The sequence below is a fragment of the Myotis myotis genome, unplaced genomic scaffold, assembly GCF_014108235.1.
Source record: "Myotis myotis isolate mMyoMyo1 unplaced genomic scaffold, mMyoMyo1.p scaffold_m19_p_10, whole genome shotgun sequence".
Lineage (NCBI taxonomy): Eukaryota > Metazoa > Chordata > Mammalia > Chiroptera > Vespertilionidae > Myotis > Myotis myotis.
In genome coordinates, this window is record NW_023416314.1 from 51358198 (window position 1) to 51381721 (window position 23524).

Here is a 23524-nt window from a genome sequence, read left to right on the forward strand (position 1 = left end):
GGTTTTGGCACATAGTAGGCACTAAGGCAGTATTTACCGAGTGATTATTCAGGGTGGGAATTGTGAAAGCATGAAGGCTGCACATTCTACATGGGTGCTGGGAGTGCCTGGAAGTTTTGGGAATGCAGTTTTTTGGGGGGAGGTCCAGTCCGTGAGAGGGACTGGCCATCCTCAAAAGAGGAGACAGTAGTCCCATTAGACTTAACCTGTGGGACTCAAACCGAACTCATCTTCCTATTTTCCAAACTCGTTTCTTCTAATTCACTCAGCAACTCAAGTAAAAAAAAAACCCGTGTCACATCTTTATTTCCAGTTATTCATTATCCATATGCGTCAGTATCTGGGTCCTGCTGATTTTATCTTTTTAATTATTCTGGGATGATTATTCTCCAGCATCACTGCAATCACCGCCAGCATTCAGAGGGAGGCAGGGTCCAGGAAAGCTGCTCTACACACACAGAGCTTCATCATCTTCTGTTTTTGCGTAGGCTTCAAAAATATGGGGCTTGCCTTCCTAGAGTTCCGGCGCTGCTTCCGCCCCTCGCGCCCAGGACCTGAGCATCCTTGGTCTCCCGTCCCTGTCCTGCTCACTTGCCATGCTACCCCAAAAGTTTCTTCCCCGTGTGGTACTTGGTTGTAGAGTTGGATCGGCTTTGAGAGGATGTCTTGCTCTCACCTGACATCAGAGAGGCAGCCCTCCTCTGAGTTTCAGTTACTATTCTCACGTTGTCCTACGGTGCTTCCCGGGCAATACCTGGTGGTTGCTTTGGGGTTGTCCTTTCTGATATTCATCAGATGCCACCTTCTTGCTTCCCTCTTCGTCCTCTCCTGCAGGTGACACCAGGCAGGCCTTGAGGCTGGAGGGGGCTTGTCCCCACCTGCCTGTGTTTCGAGGTTTGTGGGGCTATTTGACCATCTAGTTTTGTTGTAAAGTATTTTCTACGGGGTTTGGATAGTGTTATCTAATGGCTCTGTCAGTTCTTATGTGGGGATTTGGAGAGATTAAATATCTATCACTGCCATCACTGCCATCTTTCTAGAATTTTTTCTTATTTTTCTGAATTTTAAGTAACTAAGCTCTGAGGATATAGCTTTCTTCCTTTTTTTAAAATATAATTTTACTGATTTCAGAGAGGAAGGGAAGAAAGAGAGATGGAAACATCAATGATGAGAGAGAATCATTGATCAGCTGCCTCCTGCACATCCCACACTGGGGATCGAACCTGCAACCCGGGCATGTGTCCTGACTGGGAATCAAACTTTGACCTTGTGGTTCATGGGTCGATGCTCAACCACTGAGCCACACCAGCTGGGCTTCTTTTTTTTTTTTAAAAAAAATATATATATTTTTATTGATTTCAGAGAGGAAGGGAGAAGATAACGGCAGCTTCTTTAATTTAAACAGTTTCAATAATCACGAACACACATAATACTGCCTGTCAGGGATGGTTATTCTAAGCAAATGTGTCTGCAAGTGAAATGGTGACTGTGACAGCCAGAGATGTCTAGTGGAGTCCAGATAGCATGGCACAGCCCAGAAGGCAAGGTGGTTATGCCGGGCGGGCCTGGCAGGACCTGGTGGCTAGAGCAATACCCAATATGAGGTGCTGAAGAAAGAAAGGATGACAGTCGTCCAATGCCACCTTGTGGCTGCCTGAACTGGTCTTTTTTTGGGTGGGGGAGAGGGGTGGGTATACATGAGATGAACTCTGGGGACTCCTGGAAATACTTGAGACTTCTGGCTGTTGTTTTGGGATGAGAGTGAGGTTGGGTTACATCTCTTCTCTGGGACCCCATGAGCTTTCTGAGGGCAGGCAATGATCACCAACATAAGGCCTGGCACACGGTTAGCATCACACGTGCTTCGTGAAATCAGGTGCATCAGGGATTGACTGAGAGACACTGCTTAATGTTTTAAACCTGGTTGAACTGGTTGAGGATATCGTATGTCTGTTACTGTATCGTGTGGGGACAGACACTTCCCTGAAGAGCTCAGATCTCCCTTCAGCCTCTTCCCCGGGGCTTGAGGAAATATACCACACCTCACCGGAAAACTGTTTATCTCTAAGTTCTGAGAGTTGGGATAAGGGTTGCTGAGGGTGCAAGCTCTGCCCGGCCACAGCATTGCTTTAGTGGAGTATAGGAATGTTTACAAAATTACTTGTATAAAAGGCATCTCTTGTTCTACTGATACCTGCTTCAAATATTTCTATTTAAAACAAAAATTTTATTATTGTCTTTTGTGGATCTAGTTACTTGCCCATCTCTCACTCTTTTACCACAGTGCAGGGAACTCACCTGTATTTTGCCTGAGATCCCAGCCAAAGACAGAATCTGAAAATCCTGAAATCTAGTTCCAGAACAGAGGAGGGAGTGAGTTCAGGGGGTTCCTATGTGCCAGGCCAGGGCAGTCATGCTCATCTTGAGTAACTCTCTGCAAGTTCAGAAAACACTTGCAGCTGCTGTAGCAAGGCTCACAACGATGTTTGAGGTTTCCCAGGCAGTCTTTGGTTTACTTGATTCGATTAAATATTTATTGCTGCCTACTATGTGTCAGACTCCATGCTGAGTGCCAGTGATGCTGAGATAAAGCAGACAGTGCTTGTCATTGAGGCAATCTCCAAGTCTGCTGGAGGAGCGAGCCCGGTGCAGAAACTCGGTGGTGTGGTCAGTAGGTGCACAGTCTTTGGAACCAGGCTGTTTGCATGGAGTTCTGGCTCTCTTCAGTCATGTAAGTCTCCTGTACCTCCACATTTTCATCTGTAAAATGGAGACAATAACAGTGTGCACTTAATCAGGTTACTGTGAGAATAAAATAATGCATGATGAGTGCACAGCCTTGGGGGCACTGTGAGAGTCCAATAAAACTTTGCTATTATTATTGGTGGCTTTTGTCTACTTTCCCTTTTCCTGTGATTTCAGAACTGCTTTTCATCCTATTCTCCTTTTTTTTTTTTTTTTAAAAAAAAAAAGCTAAACACGACTATATTATTATCTTAATGGTTTAGCTGTAACTTGGGGAATTTGGGTGCAAAACATGCTGGGAGAAGTCAGGCGGGATGGGATGCCTTGAACGGCCAATCTATTTTGCCCTCCACCTGCGGGAGGGCCAAAGTCCCTAATGTCCTCCCGTGTCTTGGGCACAGTTGGCCTTGGACCTGAGCGGGATGTGCCTCGTTGGCAGGAGCTGGGGACTAGCCACTGAGTAGGATTGAGAGGAGGCAGGGATCCATGGCTTTTCTTACTGGCTTGGTTTAGTCTTCTCTGTGTTTGGTTCCTGCTTGGGGAGGAGAGGTATCTGTTTAAATGATCTCTAAAGAGAAGTTATTTTAAGCTCATTCTTAAAGAAAACCAGATTCCTCTTTCCCCACAGGCGCCCAGCATCCGCCCTCATTTCTGAGGCTGTCACCCTGGAAGTGGCTCCTGCCACTGGACAGCCAGGAGGGTGTGGCCTGAAAGCAGTAATTACATTTCTGGGGCCCGGATCCTGGTCTGCCCTCCATTTTTTTGTTTTTTTTTGTTAATCCTCACCCAAGGATATTTTTTTCCATTTATTTTTTTGAGAGAGAGTGGAAGGGAGGAAGAGTGACAGAGACAGAAACATCAATGTGAGATGTTTCTCCCATATGAGCCCTGACTGGGGCCAGGGATTGAGCCTGCAACTGACATATGTGCCCTTGACCAGAATTGAACCTGAGACCCTTCAGTCCACAGGCCAATGATCTAACCACTGAGAAAACCAGCTAGGGCCATGCGGCATTTTAGACAGAGTCAGGGGCTCACGACTTCCCTTCGTCTTCCTATTGCTCATAAGCTGCCCCGAAGTGCTTGCTTGGAAATGGTCCTTCCTGTCTCCTGTGTTAAGGTGGGCTCATCTTGCTCTCTGCCCCTCTATTTTTCTTTTTTTGAGGGGTGGGCAGAGTGGGAAGCAGCAAAGCATAGAGGTGAAGAGCAGACTCAAGTCAGAGAGACCAGGGTTCCAATCTCAGGGCTACTACTTTCAACCTGGCGATTTTACTTCTCTGCATCTCAGCTTCCTCATCTGTAAAAATGGGGATAACAATGAGACCTAGCTCAGAAAGTTGTCCTGAGAAGTAGATGAAATAATCCATGTGAAGCACTTAGCACAGTGCTCACCATGGGAAGTGTGCTAAATGAATGCTAGCCCTATTATTGTTATTATCATAGGTGCTAACGTGTTACATAGGGGAAAGGCCAGCAAAAAGAACTAAGATTTTTGAGCATTTCCTTTGTGCCAGGCACTGTTCTAGGCCCTTCACATTCGCCATTTAATTCTCCATCAACCTGGTGTGGAAAGTTCAATTACTCTGTTTTATAGATGGATACATTGATTGAGGCTCAGAGAAGTTAAGAAACTTACTCAAAAGACTAACGTATCCTGTCAGAAGTCAGGATACTGGTTGTCTTGGTTGGGGAGTGACCAGTTGGTGGTACAGGGAGACTCCTGGGATGCTGGTATTATTCTGTTTCTTTATCTGGCTCCTGGATACACGGGTATGTTGACCTCATGAAAATTCACTGAGCTGCAACTCGATATTATGATGTATTCCCTGTTATTTACATATGTTATTTCAATAAAAATTTCAGAAACAGGAAAACATAAATAGCAGCAGCAGGCTGCCCTTGGTCACAGATTATGGGGAGCACAGCCAGCTCTTTCTACCCACGCGCGCTGACGGGAAGCCTTGGTCTGCCGGAGCTCCTTGTGGGCTTGAGGCCCTTACACAATGGGCTGTTCCATCCCAAGGAAGCTCTGGTTCAAGGCCTGTTCATGCAATGAAGGAAAAAACAGGGTTATCATGAGCCAGTGTGAGGGCCTGACTCTGCCAGAGGGAGGTCTCTCTGAGGCAGCTAAGCACAGAAGGTGTGGATCCAAGAGGCTGCGTGGGGGTCAGCCACTTCCAGATAATGGGCCGACTGGAAGAAAAACCCAGCTAGGGTTGCCATGTTTCCTTCTCCTGAGAGAACAATTTCTATCCCTTGGCCCACCTGGGGACCCCCTTTTCTTCCACTTACATATATATATATATATATATATATATATATATATATATATATTCTATATAATAAAAGGCAAATAGACTGAACAGTGGAACGACTGGTCACTATGACACGCACTGGTCACTGTGACTGGTTGCTATGACATGCTCCTCCCACAGGAGGAAGCACAGCTCAGTCAGAAGCCAGGCTCACAGCTGGCAAGCACAGCGGTGGTGGCAGGAGAGGCTCTGCCTCCGTGGCCGCTCTAAGGATGTCCTACTTCCAGCTTAGGCTCGCGGGGAGTGGGCCTAAGCTGTCAGTCAGACATCCCCTGAGGGCTCAAGGACTGCAAGAGGGCACATGCCGGGCTCAGAGACCCCCGAGTGCACGAATTTTGTGCACCATGCCTCTATATATGTATTTAGATTAATTTCAGAGAGGAAGGGAGAGGGAGAAAGAGATAGAAACATCAATGATGAGAATCATTGATCAGCTGCCTCCTGCATGCCCCCTCATCCCTCCACTGGAGATCGAGTCCACACCAGGGCATGTGCCCTGGTGGGGATTGAACCATGACCTCCTGGTATATGGGTCAACACTCAAACACTGAGCCACGTCAGCCAGGCACTTTCAGGTTCTTTGAGGAAGCTTCCACTCCTGCTCGTCTACCCATCCACTGGAGCTTGGTTTCTCTAGATCTTCCATTTGTGACACAAAGTCAGAGAGACAGCCCATCTCAGCCTGTGCTTCTGGCTGGGGAAGAAGCAAACAAAGTGAAATTCTTTCTGGGGGAATGCGGTGAAACATCCTGAGGCCTATCCTCCAGACTCCCCCTCCTCCCCCAAACCCTCTATTTTTTTAAAGAAACATTTTTAAAATTTGAAAATAGTGTTAGATTTACATAAAGTTTCAATTATAGCACAGAGTGTTCCCCCACACCCCACACCCAGTTCCCCTGATTGTTCACGTCTTATATGAGCCCCCATTTGTCACAACCACGGAACCAGCATCGGTCCGTCACTATTAACTAAATGTGAGACTTTATTCAGATTCCACTAGTTTTCCATGAATGTCCTTTTCTCTTTCAGAATTCCATCCTGGATATCCCATTACACTCAGTCATGTCCTGTGGTCTATAACAGTGCCTCATTCCTCCCGTATTTTTGATGGCCCTGGTGACCGTGAGGAGTCCTGGTCATGTATCTTGTAGAATGTCTCTCAGTTTGGGTCCCTGATGTCTTTCCCATGATGAGACCAAGGTTGTGTGTTTTGGGAGACAATGCCTTAGAAGCGAAGTGTCCTTCTCAACACATTGCATCAGGAGTACGTGTTATCAACAACGTTTATCAAGCGGCAAGATTCAGTTTGATCACTTGGCTAAGATGGTGCCAGGTTTCTTCACTGCAAAGCTACCTTTTCCCTCCACTTTCTAAACTCTTTTCTCTGGAATTGAGTCACTAAGTACAGCCCACACTCAAACCCCATCCCATCTGTTTGTAATCGGGTTTATCTGATGCAAGGCCTGTAAACACACACTCATCTGAGTACTCGCACAGGTAGAGAGAGATACATAGACTCACACCCAGACACCCAGACACCCAGACCCCAGACTTGGGCATACAGATAATATAGACAGACACCCAGATGAGTCCATATCAACAAACAGACCCTCAGAGGGACAAATACGCAGATACTGAGAAATCCATAGTTTTGTCATCCCATTTCTCTGACCAGCAGAGTGATAAATCAATTAGGATATTAATGAACACAGCATCTGAAATGCCACTTCCTGTCTACTTTGTAAAGGTCTTAAAGAGTGAGAACCAGGTATGCCTCCAGGGAGTTGGGGGTGGAGGGGTGACAGAAATGCAGGTTTTGGGTCTAATCAGGCCTCTGGTGATTCCCCTTTCTCGCTTCCTGACTCTTCCATGGTGCTTTCCCACCCAGGCCAGAAGGAAGCGGGTGTGAATGTCTCCCCTAGAGTTCTTCTAAGGGGAGACACGCTGAGAACCCACCCCAGGTCTGTTTTCCTTGGTGCCAGGTGCTGTGAGGGAGCAGTCTTTCAGCTCCACCAGCCTTCGCCTCTGTTGCCCTTCCCTGACCTCCTTTAATAACATCTCAGAACTTTCAGCATAAACCTGACTCTGGCTTTCAAAGCTTCTAAGATCAGGGTCCTGGCCACCTCTCCTGCTTTCCCTCTCATTGCTTCCTCTTTTCCAGCCCAACTGACCATCGTCCCGTTGTCTGCCCCCTGGAATATGCTCCCACTTCTTCATGTGCCCATCCCTCCCCGGCTCTGAAGCCACCTTCTCCAGGCAGCTTACCCTGTCCTCCAACAGGTCAGGACAGCTCCCTTCTTTGCATTTCCAGAAAGCCTTTTCTTTAACGGATGGCACGCACTCACCTCTGCTCAGTTATTTGTGTACTTGTGTTGTAGAAAGCGTTCTTTTTATTAGAAGCACTAGAAATGGACTCTTGGACGTACTCTTTAGTCCCTCACTGCAGCTGCTGTTGTGAATGTGACCCACGTTCAACAGCTCTGGTCTCTGTGACTCTTGGTTTTAAGTTTCACAGTTTGGGGAGAGGAAACTGGATGAGTGCAGCTTGGTTCGGGAGCCCACCCATGGCTCAACCAGCAACTATGGCTGGGGACATTTTCACAGCACAGACAGTGCCGCTGGGAGACCGTTCCTGTATTTGGAAGGAGAGATCTTTCACAAAGAGAAGGGAAAAGCTGAAGCCACCCCAGGAGGCAGCTGAATGTAATGTGTCCTTGCTACTGAAAGAAGGAGGAAGGAGGCTGGGAAGCCAAGAACAACAGATGTCCACTGCAAAGTGTTTATGGAGTGAATGTCAGTGAGCGAGTGATTAGTTCATTTGTTGCCTTTTAAAACCCCAAGATCAATTTGTTTCCCAGTTCTCTATCTCTAGAACATGATGATCTTATGCTTTTCCATTTTCTGTATCCCCTTTCAAATTTTGTGGTCTTGGGGTAGCCTGAGTGGTGGAGGCATAGGGAGTCTTCTGCAGGGGAGAGCATTACATGCCTGAACTCTGCCACTCATTCGCTGGAGTACATTTACTGAGTAGCTGGTATATGATGGCACTGGCAATAAACCAGATACGAGGGACTGTCCTTCACAGGACTTGGAGAGTTTCAGACAAACCCACCAATTACAACTGAATGTTGTTAGTGCTCCAGTGGAGGATGCATGAAGGGGTATGAGGCCCTGGAGAGCAGCTGGGGAGCTCTGGCTGAGGCTTTTCAAAGAAAGTAGCATTAGAGCTGGGTTTTGAAGGGTGAGTAGGAGCTTGCTAGGTAGAGAGGAAGGAAAGGGGGTTATGTTGGAGAGAACTGTGCAAGGCCACAGACTTTGTAAAAGAGAGTGGTATGGTTGGGAATTAGGAAAGTTGAGTGTGCGGAGTGTAGAGTGTGTTTTTGGCAAGGGTGCTAAAAAGTGGTGGAAGATGGAAAAGGGAGAGGCATGGGAAGGGAGGCTGGAGTCAGATTTTGGATGCCCCTGATCTGAGCCTCATGAATTTTGACTTATGCAGGGGACAGTGGTAGTATTGGGGGCACACAGGGAATAACTATATATTCCCACTTATGTAAAATGAGAGGCCCAGTGCATGAAATTTGTGCGCAGGTAGGGTCCCTACGCCTGGCCAGTGATCAGGGCCGATTGGGGCCTTCCAGCTGCCGGCCAGGGCCTCCCTTCCCCAGCTGCCAGCTGCTGGTCTGGGCCTTCCTTCATTCCGCGCCGCCCCCTGGTGGTCAGTGCACATCATAGTGAGCAATCGAACTCCCAGTCTCCCAGTCGAACTCCTGAGGGGATACTTTGCATATTAGGCATCTATATCTATATCTATATCTATATCTATATCTATATCTATATCTCTATATCTCTATCTATATCTATACAGTATATATATTAAATATGAGTTTATAAAGATAGAGTGGGCAGCAGGGCACTGTGATTTCAGGTGGTTCTCTCTCTTTCATTATACATACATATACTATATTTATATAATCTTTATAAAACATAATAGCTATTTTTATAAAGGGAGAGCAAGAAAGAAAGGTCATTGGTGACTTTTGTTTTTAACAATAGTCAAACAGTTACACCATTCAGAAAGTCCTGCTCCTACTCTATAAATAACAGTAAATATGAAGGTATGATTTAACTGCAATAAATAGAGCATGCCTTTATAATTTTAGTTCTGCTGGGCGCATTTGCCTCACCTAGCTGGCCTCATCAGTGCACTCTGAGTGCTGCCCTGACTCAGAATAAAACCCATGTCCTCACTTTGTCCCACACAGCCTTACAGAAGCTGCCTCCCCGCCCCGCCATCCCCGTCCCCGCCTACCTCACGTCATGTCCTCCATCCCTCTCTCTTCCTGGCTGATGCCGGCATCCTTGCTAGTCCTCACCCATCTCAAGGACACTCATGCCCCAGAGCCTTTGCACTTGTTGTGCTCTCTCCCTAACACAGTTTGCTCCCAGATATTCATGTAGCTCACTCCCTCATATCCTTCCAGCTTGGCTCAAATGCCCCTTTCTCAGTGAGCCTTCTCTCACCCACCTATTTTAAATTGCTGTGTCTACTGCCCCTTCCACTCCCAGCACTCTCTACCCTCCTTCCCTGTTTTCTTGTCCTTCAAAGCACATACCACCTCCAACATATTACACGCATTGCTTATTTATTTTGGAAGTTACTTAGAAAGTTGACTGTTACCTCACTTGAATGTAAGCTTCCCAAGGGAAGTGATTTTATCTATGTGTTTGCTGTAACAACCCAGGGCTTTGAAGAGTACTTGGCACATATTCAGCACCAAGTATATATCTATAATAATAAAAGGGTAATATGCTAATTAGACTGGGTGTCATTCTGGATGTCGTTCTGGACAAAGATGGGGCCGGAAGGAAGCCTGGGTCCCAGGTGCCAGAGAGAAGCCGGTGCCGGCAGCTAGGGGAAGGAAGGCCTACTCTTGCACGAATTTCATGCATCAGGCCTCTAGTTTTTAAAATAAGTGAAAGTGGGAGGCAGGTGGGAATGGCTTGAGGCAGACAAGACTAGGGACAGAAACACTAGTTAGACGACTGTTGCAAGGGCCTTGAGCCCAGCCTTAACGATGAACTATGCACGTCTTCTGGCCTAATCTTCAGATGATGTTGAATCTGTCATTGTAAAATGTCTTCCTAGTTTGTCTCAATGCTTTAGGCAGATCAAAAGCCCATGAGAGTGGAGGCTTGGCATGTTCATCTCCATTTTTCTGCAGTGCCTGGCATTTATATGATATTAAATGTGAGGCACTCAACAAATGTTCAATGCTTCATTAATGATGTTATTACTGAACTGTATTTGACTTAGTGAATTTCAGAGTGAATTATATTCAATAAAGATCTTGGGATCTCATCTACATTCTCATGCTGTTATACTAAACAGAGTTAATTTTGTCCCATTAAAAAAACAGCATACACGCTGATGATAGAAAATTGAGAAATTAGGGAAAAGTTGAAAAAATAAAAGACTTAGTTCCACCACCCATAAAGAACCATCAGCATTTTAGTCTTTTCTTTAAATATTTTTTTCCAGACATAGTTTTTTCAAACACAGTCATAACAATTATGTGTTTACAGTCTCGCATACTGCTTTCCCCACTTTATTAGTGCACACATTTTTTTAGGAAAGCATTATTTTAAATAAGTGCATACTATATAACCAAGTAGTTGTACCACAGCTTACTTAACTAACATTTGATAATTACACTATTTTCAGTTTCCTCTTATTGCAAAGATCATGTGCTACTCTGAAAACTTATTGCTTATTATTTGTCTGGTCATCTGCCCCCAAAACTTCTGTGCTTTATTATCTGTGAAGATAATGAGAAATAAAATGATTAAGGTAAGTGAATGCAAGACACGGTGATGAGCACATAGGAGTTCAGTAAACATCAGGTGTCTTGGAATTGAAACCTTTGGAAATTGTGGAGGGTTGATAGCCACGGCGCTGTTCCCCGGCTGCAGGCTGCACCTGATGCAGGTGGACTCGGTCCAGCGCTGGATGGAGGACCTGAAGCTCATGACCGAGTGCGAGTGCATGTGTGTCCTGCAGGCGAAGCCCATCAGCCTGGAGGAGGATGCACAAGGTGACCTCATCCTGGCGGGCGGCCCAGGCCCTGGGGACCCCCTGCAGCTGCTGCTCAAGCGGGGCTGGGTCATCAGCACCGAGCTGCGCAGGATCGGGCAGAAGCTGGCCCAGGACCGCTGGGCGCGCGTCCACAGCATGAGCGTGCGTCTGACCTGCCACGCCCGCTCCATGGTCAGCGAGTACAGTGCGGTCAGCAGGAGCTCTTCGCAGGAGATGGGCCAGGTCAGTTGCCCTGGGTTGGGTGTGGGAGGGCATGCTTCCTAGAAGAATGGGTCTAAATTCTGTGGTATCTGAACTCAACCTGCCTCAGGGACCTCCTTCCTCTTCCAGGAAAGCAGGGAAGACAGTAAGGACGTTTATTATAAAGTGTAAACTCTGTGCTAGGAATTGTGCTCGGCCTTTTTACACACATCTCATTTAACTTGCACAACCTCTGAGGCAGATATAGCCACTATGCGAGGCTGCGCAATGATTAAGTGTACCATTTAAGGCCAGACTGCCTGGGTTCAAATGTCAGCTCTGCTGTGTGATGTTGGCAAGTTACTTAACTTCTCTGTGCCCTAGTTCTATCATCCTAATGAGTATAATAGTATTTGCTTCATAGAACTGTTGTGAGGACTAATTTATTACATGTAAAACAGTTGATTAAAACAGTATTAGCTGCTATGTATTATTGTCCTCACTTTATAGATGAGAAAACAGAAACTCAGAGAACCCAACTAACTTGTCCAAAGTTGTGCAATAAATGGTGTAATCAGGATTCAACCTAAGCCTTTCTAATTCCAAAGCCCATGACTTCTTCTCCAAGCCCAAGGTGAACCATTGGAACCCCACCCTATTATTTCTCTTTCACTGGCATTTACTTTCCACCTTAGTGCTTTACCTTCTCCTTGCTTCACTTTGCAGGCAGTAAACTTCTACTCATGCTTGGAAGTCCAGCTCGAATGCCCCTTCCTCTCTGAAGCATCCCAGATTGCCAGGCATAGCTAATTGCTCAGTTTTCTTTTCTTAGAGCTCCCCAAGCAGGTGGTGGTGATCTCTTTTGTCATATTACACTGTGTTATAATTGATGTGCCTGTTTCCCAAATCAGATGATTTGATTCTTCATCTTAATGCCCCACAGGGCCCAGTGCAGCAGTTGGTCCTCAATCAATGTTTATTGAATTGAACAAAATTGACCTATTTTTCTACAGGTTGAGAAGCTGCTAATGGAGAAATGCTCAGAGCTCTCAGCAGTCACAGAGAGGTAAATCTGGGTGCTGGTAAATGTGGACAGGGTTGCGCTGTCCTCGGGCGGTGGAAGGGGCTGGCATCTTCTCCCAGAGGGAGAGTGGGAGTGGGGGGAGGGCTGGTGATGGTCTGGGAATCTCCTCCTGCTGACTTCTATCAGCAGCATTGAATAACTCCCTTGGGATTTTCTGTCCCATTTTCAGGCCCTGGATAGAATGTACTAGTAAACAGCAGAGGAGAGGCCTGGGCATGGGAAGAAAGGATTCTTGAGGGTTGGTTTTAAGGAATAGGTTTCCCACAGCTTTGGGAAGGCCCCCTGGCCCCTAGGGTCAAGGCAAGGTGAAAGCAGACACTCACATCCTTACATTCACATGCACCATAGACAAGGATTTCACAGACACTCACTTGCTCATACGCAGATATATAAACACATACTCGTGCAGTCACAGAAATACACTCATACCCTCTGCTCTGTATCTCACACACACACACACACACACACATCCATCATTTACACTCAGACACATACCCACACACACACTCAACCTCACATGTACACACACCCAGTTATGTGTTGGCATCTCCCTCACCCCTTCCGGCTCCCATGCCCTGGAATAAAAACCTGGAGCTGGGCATCCCCCAGACCCTCATGAGGCCCTGGGCCTCCCAGGTTGGAACATTCTCAGGACATAGGGATACATTTGAGCCGGATTCCCAGAAGGTTTTCCTGTCTGGGGTGAAAATCCTTAAGGCTCCTTTCTGTGCATTGTAGGCAGCAGTTCCTTCAGGGGCATTGACATACCCCTTCAGTGAGCACCAGCAAAGCTCCCCTCCCCCTTTCCGCAGACCCTGGCTGCGGCGATGGTCGATTTTCCCAGGGAGAAGCCCAGAGGTAGGATCTGGCTGCTTTCTGGTGGCCTTTCTTACTGGTGCCACGGACCGTTAACTCCCATCTCAGACCAGCACTTATCTGAACACTAGGAGGCCAGGGGATGAGCTGTCTGTAGAATATTCCATCTTAGACTCCCCAGGAATTGCTGTGTCCTCCCTAGGCCACTCGTGCCCCAGCAGGCCTGCAGCAGGCCCACATCTGGCCCCTGCAGCGCTCCGGGTTGACTGCCTGCTCTGGCCGTGGCCCACCCATGTTGTATTTTCCCCAGGTGCCTCCAGGTTGAGAATGAGCATGTCCTGAAGTCAATGAAGGCCTGCGTGAGCGAGACCCTGAGCACGCTGGGCCAGCATTTTGGCCAGCTGCTGGAGCTGGCCCTGACCCGGGAGGTGCAGGTCAGTGCAGGCTGGGCTGCAGGGGGAGGGGTGGGCAGAGGAACTGGGCCAGGCTGGAGGAAGCTCCAAGTCCCCTTTCTTGGAGGACATCCTCCTTAGATCACCCACGGGGGAACTCCAGCACACGAGAGACAGGGCTGTCAGGGCTGAGCAACCTTCTCAAGCAGGTAACTCAACCCTGCACTTCCCAGAGGTAAACACTGCAGCCCAGAGAGAGAAGACACGTACTGAGGTCACACAGCACGGCGTGGCAGGACCTGAGGCGGTTCAATCGCACTTTCAGAATTGCTCCCACCACCCTACATCTTCTCTGCTGAGTTGCTGTTCACAGTGCACACACTGGGTTTTTATCGTCCTGAAAGACTTAAGGCACCTGAAGAAAACAAGCTGATTCTGCAAATCCCGGCACTAGAGAAGAATCTAGAAAGGTCATAGAGTCCAGTCCGGCCTCTAGGCAGACTCAAGCTTGGTTCCAGAAAGGGTGAGGGTTTCTGGAGCCAATAGGTCTACCTCCAACCCGTGGTTCACCATGAGACCTTGGCACGTGAGCCTCCTCAGCCTTGTTTTCCTCATCTACAACATGCCACCCTGCACTCGCTTTGGCAGCACATACGCTAAAATGGGAACAATACAGAGACGATTAGCATGGCCCCCGCGCAAGGATGGCATGCAAATTCACCAAGCGTTTCATATTTAACAAACAAATAAATCAAGGGCAACCCTTTCCCTGAGGGAAAGTGAGAGAACTAAGCAAACAACATATGGAAACTGCTTAGCACACAGTGCGGGTTAAGTACATGTTATTTCTCTCTTGCCTTTTCCTATTTTAAAAGCCTTCCATAAGGTTTTCATCCCGAAAGGTATTTACATGTTATTTATAGCTACAGAAAGATTGTGTTACATATTTGCCATTCCTTTCCCACCACCAAATAGAAGCCTTCCACAAATAACAAATCTCTCTCCATGTCGGCTTTCCTCCAAGCTCAGCCCCTCTGCCGAGGCGGGACTTTGCTTTGTCTCTTGCCCGTGACTGGCTCGTTTTGCACGGGCACGGGCCCTGCTGGCCTGGCTCACCTGCTGGTCAGCGAGACTGGCCCCATGCATCCTGACCCTCCCGACCCAGGAGGACGAAGGGCACTCGTCCTGCCTTGAGAGTCTGGGGCAAGGGGAAGAGAGGGCTAGGCTGGGGTGCTGGGGCCAGCATTTAGAGCTGATGAGCAAATGCTGACAGTCACATGTAGGGGCGGGTGGAGGTTCCAGCTGGGGTCGGTGTCCCAGACTGAGCCGTGAAGTCCCAGAGGGACCCACTGGAACATGAGGGCCAAATGGGGGAGTGATGAGTGAGGATCTTGAAGTTAGTGGGGGGGGGGGGCGGAGGAGGGGGACCTGGAGGGATGTTTGAGCAGGGGCTCAGGTGCTGCTGATGCTTTTTATGCCATTTTTGTGTTCTCTTGCCTAAAAGTACCAGGTTCAATGAAAAGGGCCGAAATGGAAGAGTAACGTTGGATTGTACACAGAAGCCAGCTGGGTTTGGAAGCAGCCATCAGCTCTTTTATTCAGGGGCAAAGGGCAGGGAGTCTTTTTGATGCTCTAGGTTGCAGAATCCTGGGAAAAGTTTCCTGGGCTGCAAAAGCCTACTTGGGCCTTTTGGACTTTGTTTCTGATTTCTTCTAAAAGGTCTTCACACATTCATCGTATTTCATAGACAGGGATTTTGGTGTGTTTTGTTCATGGATATATATCTAGTGACTAGAACAGTACCTGGCATACAGTAGGCAGTCAATAAAGATTTACTGCCCAGCTGGCATCGCTTAGTGGTTGAGCAGTGACCTATGAACCAGGAGGTCATGGTTCGATTCTAGGTAAGGGCATATGCTTGGGTTTTGGGCTCGATCCCCAGTGGGGGGCATGCAGGAGGCAGCTGATCAATGATTCTCTCTCATCATTGATGTTTCTCTCTCTCCCTCTCCTTTCCTCTCTGAAATAAAAAAAAAAATATTTAAAAAATATTTACTAATGAACAAATAGTAAGCAGTATATTTCAAACTTACATACTCACAGATCTCTTTTTATTCTTAAAAAGCATCTATTCACTTATAATGGGATGCTGGTGCTTTAGAAAATGCAATTTGGGAAACGCTTTTTTTTTTTTCTTCTCACCAGGGAGCCATACAGGTTCTTGAGCAATGCTCTTCCTACTCCCCCACCCCACAGTGCTTACCAAAAGGGCAGTGATATCCTAGCACTATTCTGCACTGGCCTGGTCCATCCTGGAATGTTACCAGACCCAAGATGTGTCACTGGCAATGATTGTGTTCAGAGGTTCCAATAAGGCTATGATCAATATACGTGGAGAATAGGCGGAGGAGCAGGGGATGTTTACTCTAACGATGGACACTCTACTACCTCCAAAGTTCTGTGATTTGAAAGGAAAGAAGGACCTCAGGCCTGTGGAGCAAATTTACAAGACCTTCTATGTGAAAAGAAGTTTATGAAGCAGCTAGAGGCCTGGTGCATGAAAATTTGTGCACTTGGGGGTGGGGAGGGTTCCTCAGCCTGGCCTGCACCCTCTTGCAGTCTGAGACCCCTTGGGGGATGTCCACCTGCCAGCTTAGGCCCACTCCCCGAGGGATTGGGCCTAAGCTGGCAGTCGAACATCCTTCTAGCACCCAGGAGCCCTTGGGGGATGTCCGACTGATGGCTTAGGCCCACTCCCTTGGGGAGTGGGCCTAAGCCATCAGTCAGACATCCTTAGCACTGCCGAGGAGGCAGGAAAGGCTCCTGACACTGCCACTGTGCTCATAGCCGTCAGCCTGGCTTGTGACTGAGTGGAGCTCCCCCTGTGGGAGTGCATTTACCACCGGGGGCAGCTCCTGCATTGAGCGTCTGCCCCCTGGTGGTCAATGCACATAATAGCAACTGGTCGTTCTGCCATTAGGGTCAATTTGCATGTTACCCTTTTATTATATAGTATAGGGCTGCCTCACAGGGGAAGGGACTGCCTTAGGAACTCCCCACCACTGAGATGGGCAAGGCATGCCTGGGAGGACATCGGCAGGGGATGGAGGTTAGGCTGAGTGACTTGCAAGGGTTCTTCCAATCTTGAGAGTATACGATTCTATGAATGCAGGTACTGTAGGGTTGTCTGAGCATGGAATTTGGAGTCATATCAGGCTTCAAATCCTGGCCATGCTACTTACTGGATATGCAAACTTGGGCAAGTTACTTAATTTCTCTGATCCTCAGTTTCCTCACCTCTACAGTGAGGCTTAAATGAAATAACATGTAGTATTGGGTGGCATCCTTCTGAATGTGTCAACTGACTTATTCACAAAAACCAATAGTAAGCTTTGCTAAAAAAATAACAACTCCTAATCACCTAATTAATTATTAAAATAATTGAACTACTTGATGGTCATGGAAAAATTTAAGTTTTAAATTTTGGGAGTCACGAGTGGGAAATTAATGAGCATTGATGCTTAGTCTCTCTGGGAATAAAGGGTTAGCCATGTGGGAGGTAAGGGGAAAAGACTTGACTTACAAAAACCTATCTATTTGAAGATGGCTTCTAAGGCCCTCTCCATTGACCCGCTGGCTCAGCTTCATGTGGATAGTTGTTATATTTATTCATCCTTTCATTCCATTAATCCCTTTTTCTTTAGTTTGAACGAGCACATTGATGCTAATAAAACTGCCTGGGAATGCATTTTTTTAAAATAAATTTTTTATTGATTTCAGAGAGGAAAGGAGAGGGAGAGAGAGATAGAAACATCAATGATGAGAGAGAATATTTGACTGGCTGCTTCCTGCATGCCCCACATTGGGGATCGAGCCCACAACCCGGGCATGTGCCCTGACCAGGAATCAAACTGGTGACCTCTTGGTTCCTGGACTGACTCAGAACCACTGAGCCACACCAGCCAGGCAAGGGGAATGTATTTTGGCTCTGTGGCTAAGTGAGCTTGTTAAAAACTTTATCTCACAATTCTCCCCTTCATGGCCCGGGCAGAGCTGGACAACCTTGGGCCTCACCTGAGGGACAAACACCTATCCTGTAACAAAGGTCAAACCAGAGGGACACTTTCTAAGTGAAGAGGGGCAGGCAACAAGCTGAGCATATTCAGTTCCTTCTTCCAAACTCACTGAACTCATCCCTAACCTCTCAGCCTGGTGACATGAAGGGGTAGGGAGTGAAGCCAACAGATGGTGATGCTGAAATCCCATCAGGGGAGCAGGAGAAGTGGGAACCAAGTATTTCTCCTTAGTACTTCACAGTTTTGGTCCTATTACCTTATTGACTTTATCCATTAGGCTATGCTGAGGCAGGAGTGTGGCTGTGCCCCTTGGAGAAGGAGGTCAGCTGTCCGCGGAGCAATCCTTTTCCACCTTTATGAAGCCATTTCACCAAATAACAACTCCTACTCCTTTGCAGACTCTTTGGAATCACAGTGGGCAAATTTGACTTTGCTCCCAGCAGGCTCGGAAATGACTAACAATATTACCTTCATTAAATTAACTCTAAAGAGGCTTTCTAACTAAAGCTTAAAATTGCTTTTCTGTTTTATTCCGCACTCTCCGATTTAGCTCAGCTCTGTTGTCTAAAATAGGTACTTAGCCTGGCCAGTGTGGTTCAGTGGTTGAGCATTGACAAATGAACCAGGAGGTCACAGTTCGATTCCTGGTCAGGGCACATCCTGGGGTTGCGGGTTCCATCCCTGGTAGGGGGCGTGCAGGAGGCAGCCGATCAATGATTCTCATAATTGATGTTTCTATTTCTCTCTCCCTCTCCCTTCCTCTCTGAAATCAATAAAAATCAATCAATCAATCAATCAATCAATCAGCAGTTAGAGGCTGCCATGTGATTAAATGACAACACAAAGATAATCCAAACATAATGGCCAGATGAGAAATATAAAGATGTCCAAAAAAAATTAATATAGTCTCCTATCTCATTTTAAAGTTCCCTTGGGAAAATAAAGTAAAAGAAAAAAGAAAGCCAAACCCCTTTGCCCTCAGGAGTAATTCAAAGCCCCAAATGGTTAATATAATTGTTTTCAATTTTCTTGCTCATCTCAGCCAGGAGGGTCTCATCCCAGTGTGTGTGGGGAGTCGCATTTCCTTGGGCAGACAGTCCAGGCTGTCTCTCCAGCAGTGGAAGGGGTTCCATCAGGGCTTCTCAATTTATCTTTCCCCACCATCGGTGAAAGGGCCAAGAGTAAGTACATTGGATACACAATCTTATCACAACCTTACCCCTCCATTCGCAGTGTTAAAGCAGGCTAACCCTCAATTGCTAGAGCAGGGACTCCAGGCATCATGTTGTCCCAGACTCCACCCTTGTAGCCAGAGTCCTTACAGACACTCCTCTGTACCTGGGAGAAGATGGTGGTGGTGACACCGTATTGGTTGCAGCTGCAGCAGGTTGTCACTCAGTTTATTTCATGTGTCCATAGTCCACAAGCATTTATCAACATACATTCACTGGGGGAAGCATCCTTTCTCTTCGAGGGTGTTTGATAAGTTTTCATCTTCCTGCAAAGTCAGGCATTTGCTTCCCAAGGACTTACTGATTTGTATCCTGGCCTAGCCAGCATTTTTAATATTCTTACTTCCTAGCTCCCCTCTGAATGCTGTGTTTCTGCTACCCGAGGCTGCGTTGATCTGGGCTCCTTGGAGTGAATTAGGCCGGTGGTCTTCAAACCACCCCAATGCACTGTGTTCTCCAGGTTTCCGAAGATTTCCCTGGAGAAATGCAAACACATGTAGTTTTAAGGAAATTAATTTCCAGATCTCCCATTTTTATTTGTTCCTTCCCTAAAGCGATTCTCCCAATATTATCAGAGTTTATAGTGTCCTATTCCTTTCTGAAGGAAAGGCATACTCATCACTCATCCAAACCTTACAGCGCATTGCCTGGCTGTGCAGACACCTTGGGACGGTAGTGGCTAGATCAAGCCAAGGAGACGCTTCATTCATGAACCATAAAGCCCGTTGGCCTCCACGAATTGCTTTACATATATTTCTGTTGAGCAAGGCATTAGAAATTGTGTCTTTTGCCCAATGTGGGACTTTTCTGAATTCAGATAAATGGGGGAGAGAGAGAGAGAGAGAGAGAGAGAGAGAGAGAGAGAGAGAGATTATAAAAGTTTCCCATTTACCTTATCCCTCTCATCTCCATTTCATCTCCAATGTGCATGGCTCTTGAGGGACATTCTCCTCAGACAAAGGAAAGAAAGCACTGGTAGGACACATAGAACCCTAAGATGTTTTTTTGTTTTTTTTGGTTGGGGGGGAGGGAGAACATAATTAAATGCAAGCATTTTTTCAGCTATATTTTATCCTCAGTCCTATGTCATTAACTGTAAAGAAAAGTATCTTTGAAAACTCAAAGACTCTAAAGGTTAATGAGATTGACTCTTTTCAAAGTAATTGAGATATTTTTTAGAACAACCACATTTTTCAAGCTATAGTGGTTAGAATCTACAGAGACAAGTTTTACATGATTTTTTTCAGATTTGGTGCACATTACTTAAGAATGCAGTTAAAGCCTAAATTGTCGAAACATTTAATGACATATTTATAGTAATTTACTTCCTGTTAACAAAAGATAAAATTAATTTTTTGCAGCTGAACTAATTACTTTAAGCAGTAAATTCCATTTTTCTTCTCTAAATACTTGAAGTGTGATCATGAGAGCTACTAAATATAATCAGATGCTTTCTCATTTGTTCTCACATCTTATTTCATTGTCCTGTAAAATGAACAGCAGAGTTTAATGCATATACACACCTGTTTGCTGAAGGAATGCAATGCCATTTTATCATATTTTTAGATTTACAATGAATTTACAGTGTTAGCTGCATATTACTTTGAATTATTAAAATATTGGTAAATTGTTTTATTTTGGCTTTATAACATATACAAATAAGTAAAAAATTATTTTTGGCCCTAACCGGTTTGGCTTAGTGGATAGAGCATCGGCCTGCGGACTGAAGGGCCCCAGGTTCGATTCCGGTCAAAGGCATGTACCTTGGTTGCGGGCACATCCCCAGTAGGGGGTGTGCAGGAGGCAGCTGATCGATGTTTCTCTCTCATCGATGTTTCTAACTCTCTATCTCTCTCTCTTCCTCTCTGTAAAAATCAATAAAATGTATATTTAAAAAAATAAAAAAAAATTATTTTTGGTCTACATTATTTTAATATTGACAGTTTTTAGCATTTTCCCTTAAAGCAGCGGTTCTCAACCTGTGGGTCTCAACCCCTTTGGGGATTGAACGACCCTTTCACAGGGTCACCTAAGACTGTCGGAAAACACATATATAATTACATATTGTTTTTGTGATTAATCACTATGCTTTAATTATGTTCAATTTGTAACAATGAAATTGGGGGTCACCACAACATGAGGAACTGTATTAAAGGGTCGCAGCATTAGGAAGGTTGAGAACCACTGCCTTAGAGAATGATTTCCATTAATTATTGTAGGTGTTTTTGTTGTTGTTGTTTTTTAGCATCTTTTGAAACACATATCAACACATTTTTTTTTAATTAAATCTTTATTGTTCAGATTATTACATTTGTTCCTCTTTTTTTTCCCCCCATAACTCCCCTCCTCCCAGTTCCCGCCCCACCCTCCGCCCTCACTCCCCACCCACTGTCCTCATCCATAGGTGCACGGTTTTTGTCCAGTCTCATCCCGCATCTCCCACACCCCTTTCCCCCCCAGGAATAGTCAGTCCATTCCCTTTCTATGTCCCTGATTCTATTATAATCAACAGTTCATTCTGTTCATCAGATTATTTATTCACTTGATTCTTAGATTCACTTGTTGATAGATGCATATTTGTTGTTCATAATTTGTATCTTTACCTTTTTCTTCTTCTTCCTCTTCTTAAAGGATACCTTTCAGCATTTCATATAATCCTGGTTTGGTGGTGATGAACTCCTTTAACTTTTCCTTATCTGTGAAGCTCTTTATCTGACCTTCAATTCTGAATGATAGCTTTGCTGGATAAAGTAATCTTGGTTGTAGGTTCTTGGTATTCATCACTTTGAATATTTCTTGCCACTCCCTTCTGGCCTGCAAAGTTTCTGTTGAGAAATCAGCTGACAGTCGTATGGGTATTCCCTTGTAGGTAACTGAGTTTCTTTCTCTTGCTGTTTTTAAGATTCTCTCTTTATCTTTTGCTCTTGGCATTTTAATTATGATGTGTCTTGGTGTGGTCCTCTTTGGATTCCTTTTGTTTGGGGTTCTCCGTGCTTCTTGGACCTGTAAGTCCATTTCTTTCACCAGGTGGGGGAAGTTTTCTGTCATTATTTCTTCAAATAGGTTTTCAATATCTTGCTCTCTCTCATCTTCTGGCACCCCTATAATTCTGATGTTGGTACGCTTGAAGCTGTCCCAGAGGCTCCTTACACTATCCTCGCATTTTTGGATTCTTTTTTCATTTTGCTTTTCCGGTTGGGTGTTTTTTGCTTCCTCGCATTTCAAATCATTGACTTGATTCTTGCGCTCCTCTGGTCTGCTGTCGGGAGTCTGTATAATATTCGTTATTTTAGTCCGTGTATGCTTAATTTCTAGTTGGTTCCCCAATATAAGATCGAGGGTCTCATTAGTTTTCTTGTAGATCTCATTAAGTTTATTGGCGGCTTCTAAACAGTTCTTGAGAGACCTTAAAAGTGTGGTTCTGAACTCTATATCTTCCATTGACAATTTTGTCCTGTTTCTTTGTCTCCGCATTTTGTTATGCTTCCTTGGTGCACCCCCTAGTGGTCTTTGTTCGCAGTCTTATAGTTAAATCTTGATTGTTGTAGCTAATTCCAGGGAGGGTTTGACCTCCAGGCCAAGTGGCTATGAGAATCAGCTGTGTCAGCAGTGAGAGAACTTCTGTCCTCTAGGGAGGTGCTAATCTAGCCTTTGCCTGAGGCTATCTGGCAAATGCCTCTGTGCAGGGCTTGGGCGGGGCGGGTCGCACAGGATCAACAGGGTGGGCTGGAGAGAGCAGTTATGGCGGCTCTCAGTCCTGTCCCCAGGGGCTCTGCCTCTCTGAGTCCCAGCACCTGCTGCAAAGCTCAGAGAGAAAGCTGCACTCGCTCTGACCGAAGCCAGACAGTCCTGCTTCTCCCCGTTTGAGTCTGGGTCCCTAAAGACTCGCCCGGATCTGGAGCTCAGAGTCTGCGACTCCCTCCCGATTGAAAACGCCAACCGCGCCCTCCGCCGCCAGCCCGCTCCGCGCACTCCGCACCTCAGAATTTGACTTCAGCACTGTGCCTCCTCTGAGTGTCCGTATGCGTTTCTCTTTCCTCCTAGTTGTAGGACTTCCACTCAGCCAGCGTTCCTGTGGTTCTGGGTGATGTCCCTTCCGTTTTTTGGTTTCACTTTTGAAGTAGTTGTTCAAAGCAGCAAACTCCGGCGTTAACCTATGCCGCCATCTTGGTTCTCCAACACATTTTTTAACTAAAAATAAAGTCAGGTCTTTATTGAGAGAAAGTTAAGTTGGCTTGGCTGATTGACTTGACTAAAAGAACTGTCTTTGCCAATTAGTTTACAGGGTAGGTATTTTCCACAAATTAAATAAACGAAAGCTATAGCTTCAAGGTTTTGGTAAAACATATTTGAAACTTCCAAAAATATTTATTTAAAAAGTTGCATTGGCAATAATATTAATAATAGTTTGAGTTTCCTAATTCTTTTGGAATAATTTGGATAACCAAGATTCTCTTAGTGAAAGAGCAGTGGGTATAATTAATAGTTCCTTGGTAAGCCTTGGTAAAGTACTTTTTGGAATTTTTCCCAGAAATTGAAATAGTGAATGAATATCTGTAATGACTAGGTAACAAATTCTTTTGCAAATCA

At 45.8% G+C, this 23524-nt stretch overlaps 1 protein-coding gene and 1 non-coding gene across 2 annotated transcripts in view; both read left to right on the forward strand.

Moving 5' to 3' along the window:
• The window catches only part of INSC (INSC spindle orientation adaptor protein), a 94352-nt gene that overhangs the window by 14054 nt on the left and 56774 nt on the right, over positions 1-23524 (forward strand). The window contains exons 2-4 of the mRNA XM_036323168.1: positions 11031-11376; positions 12348-12400; positions 13545-13668. Of these exons, the coding sequence (XP_036179061.1) occupies positions 11031-11376; positions 12348-12400; positions 13545-13668 (523 nt within the window). The remainder of the gene's footprint in view (positions 1-11030; positions 11377-12347; positions 12401-13544; positions 13669-23524) is intronic.
• Positions 14259-14365, forward strand: LOC118665526. The gene has a single exon (XR_004970645.1). It is a non-coding gene; the product is annotated as a U6 spliceosomal RNA (small nuclear RNA).